Below are 11,839 nucleotides of genomic sequence, written 5' to 3'. Positions count from 1 at the left end.
TATGAGGAAAAAGGAACCTAAGCACGCGCACACAAGAGGCGGAAATAACGTTGCCCGCCGTGGTCAAACGTAAGGAGCTGAATGCTCATAAATGAAAGACATATACACACAAGACGTCGGCGCACTCAGCGGTAGGCACTTGTCGCGTAACCTTGAGCGAGTGACGGAGCCCTGATTTCGGGCTCTTGACAAATCCTGTGGTCACGACTGACTACACTAACCACAGGACCTGTAAAGACGTTGGTTTGTAAACAAATATACTCAATTAAGATCCAAAATAATATCCCATAGTCACGGTTGACTATTTGGGACCTGTAAAGGGTCCGAAACGTTGGTTTGTTAGAAAAAAGAAATATACGCGATTTAAATCCGGAAAAATAGTTTCATATCCTATATATAACAATCGCAATCACCTAAGAAGTCGATATCAAGGTAGTTATTCAATTACGAATTATCATGACCATTTAATTTTTCATATTTACGTTATTACGTCTTTGTAGCACATTTCGTTTAAGGAACACAAGGTTAAAATGCGTAAAGAACACAAGATTAAAATGCGTAAGTGTTTTCGTGAAATAGGAAACATTTTTTCCGTAATTTCCAATCAATCATAAAGCCCAAAAAGTCTTAGTTAAAGTAAACTGATATGTATTTATTTGCACAATAAAAAACATCAGAGTTTCTTGACTAGGCATAATTTAAAAAATGCTTAGCATAAGACCGACACTACTTCATCTAGAACCGCATTGGTATTCGTACCTGTCATCTAAGAACCTTTATATCCTTGTGAAGTACTCACAGGAGTACAGGAATTGCAAAGATTGCTAGCGCGTATCAACTTTAAGGAGCACTACACAACAAGTACGGCGCTGCGTAACTACTATATAAAACTAATAGTCTGAGCTCGTAACGGCCTTATTGATCGATGGCAAGCTCCATAATGCCTATAGGAGTAATGACCTTTTTATAGTTACAAATAACTTCCAAGCTCAGGTCGAGTCAAGAAGTTGTCATATGCAAAATGGTCTCGCATTTTGCACTCGATTTTAAGTCTTTTTCACGACTCAAGTGTTTTTTGCTTATATTAAACAAACCTCAGCACCTTCGAAAATGCCAAATATTTGCGACCCAAACCATTCAATGATTTACTTATAAAAAAAAATTACCCTAATTTAAAACATTTTTTTTCGTAATAGTTACACCACGTACCAAAGACTAATTGTTTTTAACGCACAACATTCTAATTTCGAAACTGCTTAAGAGAAAGTTTTAAAAACTATCTTACCTTATAACCCTACCAATTTAAAAAGAGCTAATTTTTCAATTAAATTTTGTACTCAGACGGCCATTTCGATTTTGCCACGCTACCTTTCTAACCTACAATCACATTTGCCTTACGATCACAGATAGAAGACCCTGCTTCATACACTTCAGTGTTGCCATTTTATAATGAACCAATTTCCCTACAATTTAAACCGTTTTAACACATTTGACAGTGTGCCAAAAAATATAGCGTCCTCTATTAATCGTAACAACAATTCAATTTATTATAATAAATAAAACTTTATAATTTTCACGTAAATAACAAATCTGAATTATTTTTAATATTTAAATAATTAACTGCGTGCTCTGCAGAACCAAATTTTTATGAAAATGGCAACACTACTCATTCTGACTCCATTCCTTCACGCTCTCATATTTCCCCCAAATATTTGCCTTAAATTTAAAAACTCCTTACATCTTGACATTTAAAAACCATTTGACAATTATTATTATCTAAATAATCCTAGAAAAAACACCAATTTGTGTGCCAAAAAATGTGATACATTTTCTGGAACTTATGGCTAAATTCAATAGCCAATAGAAATAAATCGTGATGTCCGCAGCACAGACAGATGCGTAAATTTGTCTATCTGGCAATACCTTTATAAATGTTATCGATGAATTGATACGGCCTAAGCTGGTTTCACTTCTCGTTCTGGCCTGACAGATTTCTTTTCTTCGCTAATTATATGAGTTATGGCCATGTGACGCCTGAAAATCAAAATCGATATAAAAACACAGGAAGCATGGATGAATGAATGAAATTTTCTTTGTTGCACATTAAATTTACAACGAAAACGCAGCACAATAATGTAAGTATCATCATCAGAGTCAAAATGGAGGGTGTATCTTAACGAACTCTGACAAAGGACAATGGCAAACTCCCATATAAATTTTTGTTGACGTAATTTGTATGCGTTTATTTATGAAAATTGTGTGAAAATATAGACTTGAAATTCCCGAAACAAATTTTGTTTACGGTTTAATATTCTGAGAAGTAATTAATTAAAGATATTCCAGTTTGAAGTTATGGAGGTTGTGTTACGTAATTGAATAGAATATATTCGGTGTATTATTATATCAAAATAAAACTATAGAAGCCTTAAACAGAGTTGATAGAAGCAGAATGGTGCCGTGGGATTGTGACGTAATGAAAGTTCAGAGGAATTTATTTTGTATACTGGTATGGTCAAAAGGCATGAAGTTAAGCCATAAAAACAAAACTGAGTCAATTAATACATACCACAGACTATTGCAATGGTAACTCGGACACGAATTTTTTTTTTTTTTTAAATCTATCATATGATAGTCTATCCCAGATTTCGGGAACTTTTTTGTCAGTTTTACCATTTTCTCGCATGGCAATTTTGGAGAAGGAATTATCTACTTTATTGTTTGTAATGAAGCAGTTAAACTCTTATTACAAATCGGTCGAATCAGTACATTTGATATTACGTGAACCATATCCATACGTAGGTACTGAAATTCTATTATTGGCGGCTAGATGTCGCTTAACGTTAAGAAACTAAAAAACTGGCAGTTGTAGATATCAGTCCGGTTGCAATCTACTTAGTCATTAGACTTTTAAATATGATTTTATTTCCAGTCTTAGATATGCCGCTATTATAATTTGAAAAACCTAATTAATTTATTCAATTCAGTTATAATTCAGACTTTTTTTTACTTCTAACAATGACTGTCATTGTTCTTAAGTACCAAAAAATGTACCTAAATGGTACTATTTAGTGCCTATTTAAAAATAACGTACCTCTATCAGAAGGAGGTGATAGCTATAGCAAAGGTACTCCTGCCATATTGACAGGCAATATGGCATGTGACACCATCCATTCTGACTCTAACCACAAAGTAAGCAAATGTACAACAGGCGGCCTTATTGCTAAGTAGCAGTTTCTTCCAGGCAACTTTAGGATAGAAATTTAAGAGTAGGTAAGGGGGGGTGCAATCAAAGAATATCTTGTAATAGAAGTGATGTAAATAAACACACTACTTATCAATAAAGTAAATATATAAATAATGATAATAATAAATATATTATTATTATTAGGGTGCTTTCCTTCGGGGCCTATGCATCCCTAGGCCCTCATCACTGCGAGCATTGAGTGATCTATTGTGATCACCACTAATTACCGTGCAGCATTGAAAAACTGAAGGACTTTCCTGGCTCCGATAGATTTAGTGTCCTCTGCTTGTGCCTACCCAGTATAATAAATTCTGCTTTAAATATCTATTTGAATTTTTTTTTTTCATTTCAAAAGGACGGGTGGAACAAGTCGGGCGCCTGGTGATAAGCGACACGCCCGTTCATAGCAGTTGCAAAGCCTTTCAGAGCTTTAAAACCCGGTACCCTGAAGTATAAGTTGACAAGTCCCATGTGCCTTTAGGCCGCTATTCTAGAATAGAATAGTAATTATTTAAAATTATTTTAAACAAGGGAAATGAGTAAATTATTTACCTCAATCCCCGTTCACCGCGAAAAGCCATACTGCACATGGTGCAAGGTTTTGACTCCACAAAAGATTTTTTCTTCACATCTAAAATGGTTGCTTTCTCTATGGGCTTACACTCTTTCACATTGTCTATGGGTTTTCCTACCTTTTCATCTACTACTATTGTAGGCTTTTGTCTTGATAACGTATCTATGATCATTTTCCCAACTTGCTGTTCTATCTTGTCATTGGCTTGTCCTAATTGTTTGTTGATAGTTTCGACGTCATTTGTAGCGTTCTTTGCTGCTAATGTGTCTGTAATCATTTTCTCAACTTCCGTTTTGTCTATGATAATCTTCAACGACTTCTCAGTCTCTATGGTCATCTTTTCGCGGGGAGTATTTTCAGACAAAAAGGTCTTATTTGTGGTGTGTTTTCCCCCTTTCCTGTTTATATCGTTATGTACGGTTTGTGCACTACTTATCTTTTGGTCTTTTTGTAATGGAGTTGCTTTTTTTGGCTTCTTTTCTGGAGACTGGGTTCTGGGTTTTACGTCTGCAAGTGACAAAGATATGGAGCAATAAATATTTGACCTGAATCTCAATAACTGAAGGACGTGATGCTCATGCGTAGTGAAGTTATCATGCACAGACATATATCTAAATAGACGCCCCAAGTACCGCGATTTTGTATGAAAACCAAGCATGCCACATTTTTTGTACCTCCGCCCGATGACGTCACAAGCGCTAATTTAGTGTTGGGAGACCTCCTTCGGCACTAAAGCGATTGACTAAATTCAATAAGGATGCAGCGCGTAATTAGAAAACGATTTTTCAATTATTTGTTGAAATAAGAAGCCGTGGAATATTAATATACTAAAATAACACTCAAATAAAAAAACAACAAAACTTTATAGAATATTTTTATGAGGTTTTCTAAGGTCTGTTTTCTAAATCGATCAGAATCGAGAACTATGGTGCATCAAGTGAACATTACTTATCGTAAAATTTGAGCAAAAATTTGACGAAGTGGTGTTTTTTACAGTTTCTAATGGCGCAATAAAGGACTATCCACACACACCAGGGGTATTGTCTTTTAATTTTGTCGAATATTACTTATTTTACAGTAATTGTTTCGGACGGATGTCGCACGAAGGTCGAGAGTAGACCCCCAGGGCCGTGCCCGGGACGTGGACGGGGCGTGCTAGTATGTATGAACTGCGGGCCCGTCCTGGCGCCGGCCCGTTAACGGTACGCAACGATATTTTTTGAGCCCCTGACGGAGCACGGCCCGTCCACGTCCCGGGGTCCCCAAATATGTGTGGATTTCGACGGATGTTAAACTACGATAACAGTCGGGCGTGTTCTGAAGCGTAGCAGCATCAACTAAGGTTCAGAAGAAGTGTATTCGAGCGATCTGTGGTGCGCGGTTCGAAAATAGCTGCAAACCGGTGTTCAAAAAACTAAACATACAGCCTTTGCCATGCATGTATATAAGGGACATCTGCGTATTCGTGAAAACTCATCCTCAATATTTTAAAACACGTGGTGAAGTGATACAAAGGCAAACCAGAGTTAAAATTATGAATCTTTTATACCAGCCTCGATGCCATAAATTAATTTATAAGAATAACTGCTTCAATATGTGCGTAAAGATTTTCAATAGTTTACCAGATGAATTTACATTACTACACGGACCTACGTTTAAATCACAATTGACAAAATGACTTATGACACATTGCTTTTACAGTGATAAAGAATATTTAGAATTTATAAATACTAATTTATGTTAATTTGAAATGCAATTAATTTTAGAGGTCATAAATATTTAATTCATTAATGTTTGCACACCTGCTTGCAGGTTGAATACATTGTACCTATTTTTATTTTAGATCTGTATAATTACTGTATTCTGGCAAATAAATGTTTTCTATTCTATTCTAAGCGTTTATAGTTTACACCAGGCACGCGAAGTAAGTACACTTGAGGCGTCTATTTAGATAATGGATAGCGCACACTTTAAATATTTGTTTTGCACAATATTACGCGCCCCTCTACGAATGTCATATTAAATAAGCGTTTAGCGTTAAAAATTTGGATATTTCTAGCATTATTCAACTGCCTCAGTGGCCGGGAGAAATATTTGTATGGCCTACATTTATTTCTTTAATGAGTTTGGATGTAATTTGTGGTTGTCTCTGTGTGTGTCCATGGCACCCGCGACACAGGGTTTCCCTAGTGCGGGGCTATGTTAAGTGTGTGCGTTATTTAAAAAGTTATTGATATAGTTTTACTCATTAATTAACGTACTTTCAATATCAGTTTAATAGTACATTATTGTATTACGAACGAGACTTTATTAAAAGCCCGAAGTCGAAACTGAGGGCTTTCGGAGTGGAGGTTCGTAATTCCCACACCAGTCGTAAAACATACAATGTTTTTCATCACACTTGCACGTTAATAGTATGATTGCATGCAGGCTAACTTGACTGCAAATAAAACCCACGGGCCATTTTTCTTCTCATTACAGTCATGGTCGGTAATGAGTTCTATTAATATAAGTTATGGAATAAATCGCCTGGGCACACTTAACGATTACATCCTAGCTATTTCTACCGCAAAGCAAGGCTGGGGTATGCTATATTTAAGTCCAAGGAGAAACTAGCGCAATCAGCCATAAGAAATAAAGTTTCACAACGTAGTTAACCCTTTATATCAAGTGGACCAACAATTTGCCAGTTTATATACAATATGAAAGCATACCTTTGGTAAGTATGATGATCCCTGGGACACCCATCACGCTTTCCGGGGACTCAGCGACGCATTGAGTGTCGACTATACGACTGAGAGGGGCCTCATCGCTCGAGCCGTCGCTGTCGCTCGCTTTCGACTTTGATTGATGTTTCTTCACTCGTTTCCTGAACCTGGAATGCGCATTGATTTCAGTCAAGGATAGCGACGTTATGTCGCGTTCACACTTGGTCGACAGGTCGTATTCGCCCCAGAAGTCTACCGAGTCGACTAGGTGTAAATACCATCCGGCGACTCGGTTGTTAAACAAACAAGTTTCAACGTGTTCGCGGGCGCGTCCCACCACGATACACGCACTGGGTACCGGTGAATCCCACCTAGCCGGACCGGTTTGTTGAGTATTTCAAAAGATTTGTTGTTGCATTAAATGTTACTGTCAGTTTATGTTGTTGTCAGGTTTTAGTACATAGGCATCTTTGCAAATGCACAATTGGTCTACCCACTTTCCCTCTGTTCCAATCCTAAAAAAAAACCGCAGTGATATGAGGGTAGGACATTCCCTGTTTTGACGGGTTGTATTGCAACTACGCCGCGCTAACGAACGGTCGCTTTGATGCGATGTTTCCGTAGCAGTCGTCTAACGACAATACCGAAAATCATCATAGTACATCATCAGTTTGTGAGAGACCAGAGCGGGCAGCGCGACAACCCCTAACACCTGGGCAGACGCATGAAGACCGGCGACCAATGCAACTATCGAAGAAACAACCCAAAGTCAGTCGGTGCGTTCACCTACTTAATTTTGTCTCCGTCAGTTACCTAATTTGTCACTGATCAAATTTTCTGTATACACTCCCTCCGTGATGTTTATGAAACTATACAGTAATAATACAGACAATTAATCTCACAAGCCATTCATTCAGGAAAAAAAGATTAGTTGTGTCTCTGTGCATAAACTTATATTTATAATTTGGTCGTGGCCGCGTCGATTGCACTTCCTCCGGCAATGCTAAGTTGTCGCCTCTGTGTAAACACGTCATTACTGTTTGGCAGCAGAAATAGGTATGGTACTTAGAATAATAACGCATAGAATGATAGTTTCATATCAAACGAACTGTCACAAGTGAGGCAAAAATCAAATTGCCTACATGAATTTGATTAGTAGTTTTAGTAGTAGGTTAATTTTCGGTTTTAGTGAATATTTATATAAAAATACAAATTGAAACGCGTTACTTCCTTGTGGAATGTGATGTTAGTATCTATTTTATGTTTGTCTGACGTATTTTTACACTCATTAACCGCACATTTCGTCATTTTTAGCTAAAATTCTTGAGCTGTTCGCGGTGCAAGTTGACCTTGAGCACTGACGGCCCGCCCGCTCGTGTAGGCCCTTTGGGAGCGCTTCAATTTGCCTCACTTAGCGTGTGCGGACTAGGTTTCTATGCGTTATTATTCTAAGGTATGGTAGCACTACTTGACGAACTCTTTCACAAGTAACTCTACTCCCACTAAAATGATAGTACATACCGTTTCCTCGGCCTCTTGGAAACAGTAACCTTTTTAACATCTTTCACTCTCGGCTCAACATTGTTGTTAATGTTGACGTATTCATTCTTCTCCTCGCTGCTAGGTAGACTGTCAGTCTTGTCACAAGCGAAGAGATCTGTTTCATTACTTAGGTCATTGCTGTCGATGACGTCACTGAAAGAAATGTTTGGATTTCTAAAGACAGAGCTTCCACTGTGCCTTTAAATCATTTTGCATTTATTAATTCCATTTATGTTAAATAAGTATTTGTGTACTGTTAAGTAAGTTTTATGGAGTTTATTTTGGCAACACGAAGCGCCCAGTTACATGAGGCGAAAGTTTTCGCGCGGCGACCGCCCAATTACAACGTCTTCATGTACATTAAGAGGGAGCAGAGGAAAAATTCCTAATCTTCGATTTGATTTTAGAGGGGTATATCCACTTTAAAGTTAAAAATAAAATATTGTATGAGTAACTACACGATATATTCAAGCATAGATACTAATCAGAAACATAAAACAATAAATTTTCCTCGATAGATAAAAATCACGAAATTACCTCTAATTTTCACATTTTTTCGATTCATCCTCGAAATGCTACAGGTTACTAGGACAAAAATTAGATAATTAATTATATTTATGCATGATCGAGAACTGTCACTACGGATTTTTTTTAAATCCCTTTAGTTTTAAAGTTATTCCGCTAAAACGAATTTGGTACTTTTAATGCGCAAAATTCAACATCTCCTGTCGCATGACACGCGAACCTCAGGAATATATTTGTTTCACAAATTTGGGCGGAGCCAACGTCAAAACTTTTTTGGCATGAGAGCTCTTAATGGCGAATGACATTTAAATTCCTTTGAAGAATACAACCGCGCGGTCGCCGCGTAGACCAAATTCAAGCCAGACTCGCTCACGTACAAGGGACGTTTTAAGTTAAAACGTAAAAGCTAAATAAATAGAGCGTATTTTGCCATGACAGTTAGACGCACGTGGTCGCTGTGCGGCGCCAACGCGGCGCTCGGCGACCGCGTTGGCGGTCAAATTGTCAAGTTGGGTGTCAAATATAGTGGAATTTAAAAGTCAACAAAATGGCGGGCGCTTATGATTCCTTTTATGAATGTTGTAGAGTATTGTTATAAAAACTTTTTTTTTTCTGGTTTTATGCCGTTAGCATTTCAGCCACTTACAAGGTTTTTTGACTTGTTTTTAAAATGGGGAACTTATAATTTTTACATAGTGTTTTGTTACATATATGTTTTTGCAGTTTTAATGGCTTTACCATAAAGCAATACAGCCTATTCTTAAATCTGGTGTAATTTTCATTTTCAGTCTCCATATGACATCAAAAGTGGATTTTTTTACATAATATAACAATAGCTTTCTTGATTAGTGGTTGAGCTCAGAACACCTAAGTCCTACCTACCTACACTTGAAATCATCATTTTGATTGAACTCTACTGCTCATTCGTAAGGCAGATTCACCTGAGAACAATTTATAAGAAACTCCACGGATTGCCCATTGCAAATAAACAATTGTATACATTTGTAACACATTTCACTTTAATATAATTTTGGAAAATAAATAAAAAAAAAAAAAATTAAATAAAAAAAATTTGGAACCGAACAATAAACATGTCTCTATAACACAACATATTTCACTCTATCAGTCATTCACATTCATCCTAACAATATGAGATTACAAACCATACCAGCGAGCTTATATTGTGTGAAGCAGTGATAAGCAATTATCGGATTCGTGGGAGTTAACTTAGATAAACTAAAGGATAACGTGGTCATTCCCTTGTACAAATCTCAGGATTTCTCAGAACTGATTATATTTGAATAATTCATGTGTATTATTTATTATAATTTTAATACATTGGTGACAAATTGTTATTTTATTAACATATACGTAATGAACAGTGATCAGAATTGAGGCAGTTAATTTAACTAAACAATAATGTGGACATTCCCTTCTAAAAATCCGGAAACTTCTCGGAACTGATTATATTTGAATATGCATATTATTTACTGTTTGAGTATGTTGGCGACAAATTATTATTTAATATTAAGTATTTGCTACAAATTATTGTCTCAAAAAATAACATTGTAGTTGTGTTTCTATGGGTACTTACATATTTAAATACTTTAGCAATTTAAAAAACAAACAATGGATAACCTATATTTGGGACTCTAGAAAATAAACAGTAACAAAGTAATTTTTATATGCATTGATGACGAAATGGGTATATCCATGCTAAGAAAATGTTCATACTTTAGGTAGTGATCGGAACTGAGGGAGTTGCCCTCAATTCCGATCACTGGTTATAACTAACGAAATCGGAATTTGAAAACCATAACGCTACTAGGAAAATTATAAAAAATTTAATTATGACTTAAATTTTTTTGCAATCTGAATCTTTTGAACAAGACAGGACGGTTTTTGATGGAGCGGCCAGTAATGCACCTCCTAACTATAGAACATGGCCACTCTTAAGTGCTCATGCTTGCCTCTAGTTGATGGATATAAAAGTTCCGTAATGAAAGGGTTCGGGTGGCAGGATAGACATTCTTTGTGCATAGTTTTATGTCAGTAGATCTCAGCTCGTGTTTCAGTGATCATGGATTTCTTCATTCCGAGTGAACCAAGAGGCACTGCTCTAGTTGGAGACAAACTATGTTACTTTTGCTAGCCACACCCCAGAAAAATTAAAGAAAATGTTTAGAAGAAAAATTATAGTAGATAAGAGTATAGAAGGCGCAATTAACTGGTCTTCAGATTGGTAATGCATATTGTGACTTACCTATGTTCTGAAACATCACTCTGGCCAGCATTTTCCAGTTTCTTTATTTGAAAAGTTATATTTATTCTTTTGTATATCTCCTCCGTTATATTCCTGCATTTTTCATATTTCGAACTTAAATTTTCTTTCGACAATTCCGGCCATACTTGATTTTCTAACGCCGACATTTTTGCCTTATTAGAAACTTATTGGATCATAATTAGCACTATATCCGTGCAGTTGTACAATTTTTAGTACGAAATTGACCAATTTCGCCATGGTATTGACAAGAAAATCAAGGTTATCGCGAAATATTTGTACCAGGCGAACAGAATCATATAGCTGATTTAAACCGGTTTTAAAACCTTTTAGTACCTTGAGCGGTTGTAAAATATATGCTTGTGATGATTTTCAAGCGATTACAACTAGTATTCACAGTTTGAAACGCTTCGAACTCACGTAAATGCACTATTTCCAAACAAAGGATTGCGTCTCATTTTATGGCACTATACATGGTCATTTCTACACAATCTAAGGATAAAACTACACATATATACGTAAGACTAGATAATATTACGATTCTTCCACTCTTCGAGAGTTTTTTCGCTTAATAATTCAACAAATAACAATAATATAAATTAAAAACTAGTCGCCCTTGCGGCTTTTTGAGATTTTTTTTTGACGTTTCTAATTTCGGTGTTGCTTGTTAAATTGACGTTGATTGCATACATAAATTATGAAAAATTGCATTTTTATTACTACAACCAAATGCTCACATGAGGGTGAGCGAGATGACGTTACATCACTGCCTATGAGTAACAGTGACAGCAATAGATCGTCCGTCCTACGTTATATTCCCAAGAAATTAGTAAAAGAGAATAGAGAACCATAGACTAGGATTTGTCAGTTTCTGAACACTATTAAAGTTGTTGAACGAAACTGCAGCGCTTTTCTCGGATAGAAGTGGACTTGTTTTATTAGCAAAAGCGAGATAATTTTTTACG

At 36.3% G+C, this 11,839-nt stretch overlaps 1 protein-coding gene across 1 annotated transcript; it reads right to left on the bottom strand.

Moving 5' to 3' along the window:
• Positions 1-1,667: 1,667 nt before the first annotated feature.
• LOC113234517 lies at positions 1,668-11,334 on the bottom strand. The gene is made up of 5 exons (XM_026469859.1): positions 10,857-11,334; positions 8,048-8,221; positions 6,533-6,693; positions 3,797-4,325; positions 1,668-2,034 (listed from the first exon to the last, which is right to left on the bottom strand). Exons 1-5 carry the CDS (start codon positions 11,021-11,023, stop codon positions 1,956-1,958), a joined length of 1,110 nt encoding a protein of 369 aa, XP_026325644.1. The 5' UTR covers positions 11,024-11,334; the 3' UTR covers positions 1,668-1,955.
• Between the last annotated feature and the right edge of the window lie 505 nt (positions 11,335-11,839).

Source organism: Hyposmocoma kahamanoa, unplaced genomic scaffold (genome assembly GCF_003589595.1).
Source record: "Hyposmocoma kahamanoa isolate Upper Pololo Valley unplaced genomic scaffold, ASM358959v1 84, whole genome shotgun sequence".
Lineage (NCBI taxonomy): Eukaryota > Metazoa > Arthropoda > Insecta > Lepidoptera > Cosmopterigidae > Hyposmocoma > Hyposmocoma kahamanoa.
The sequence above is the reverse complement of the archived record's forward strand: the minus strand, read 5'-3'. Positions and strand labels throughout refer to the sequence as shown.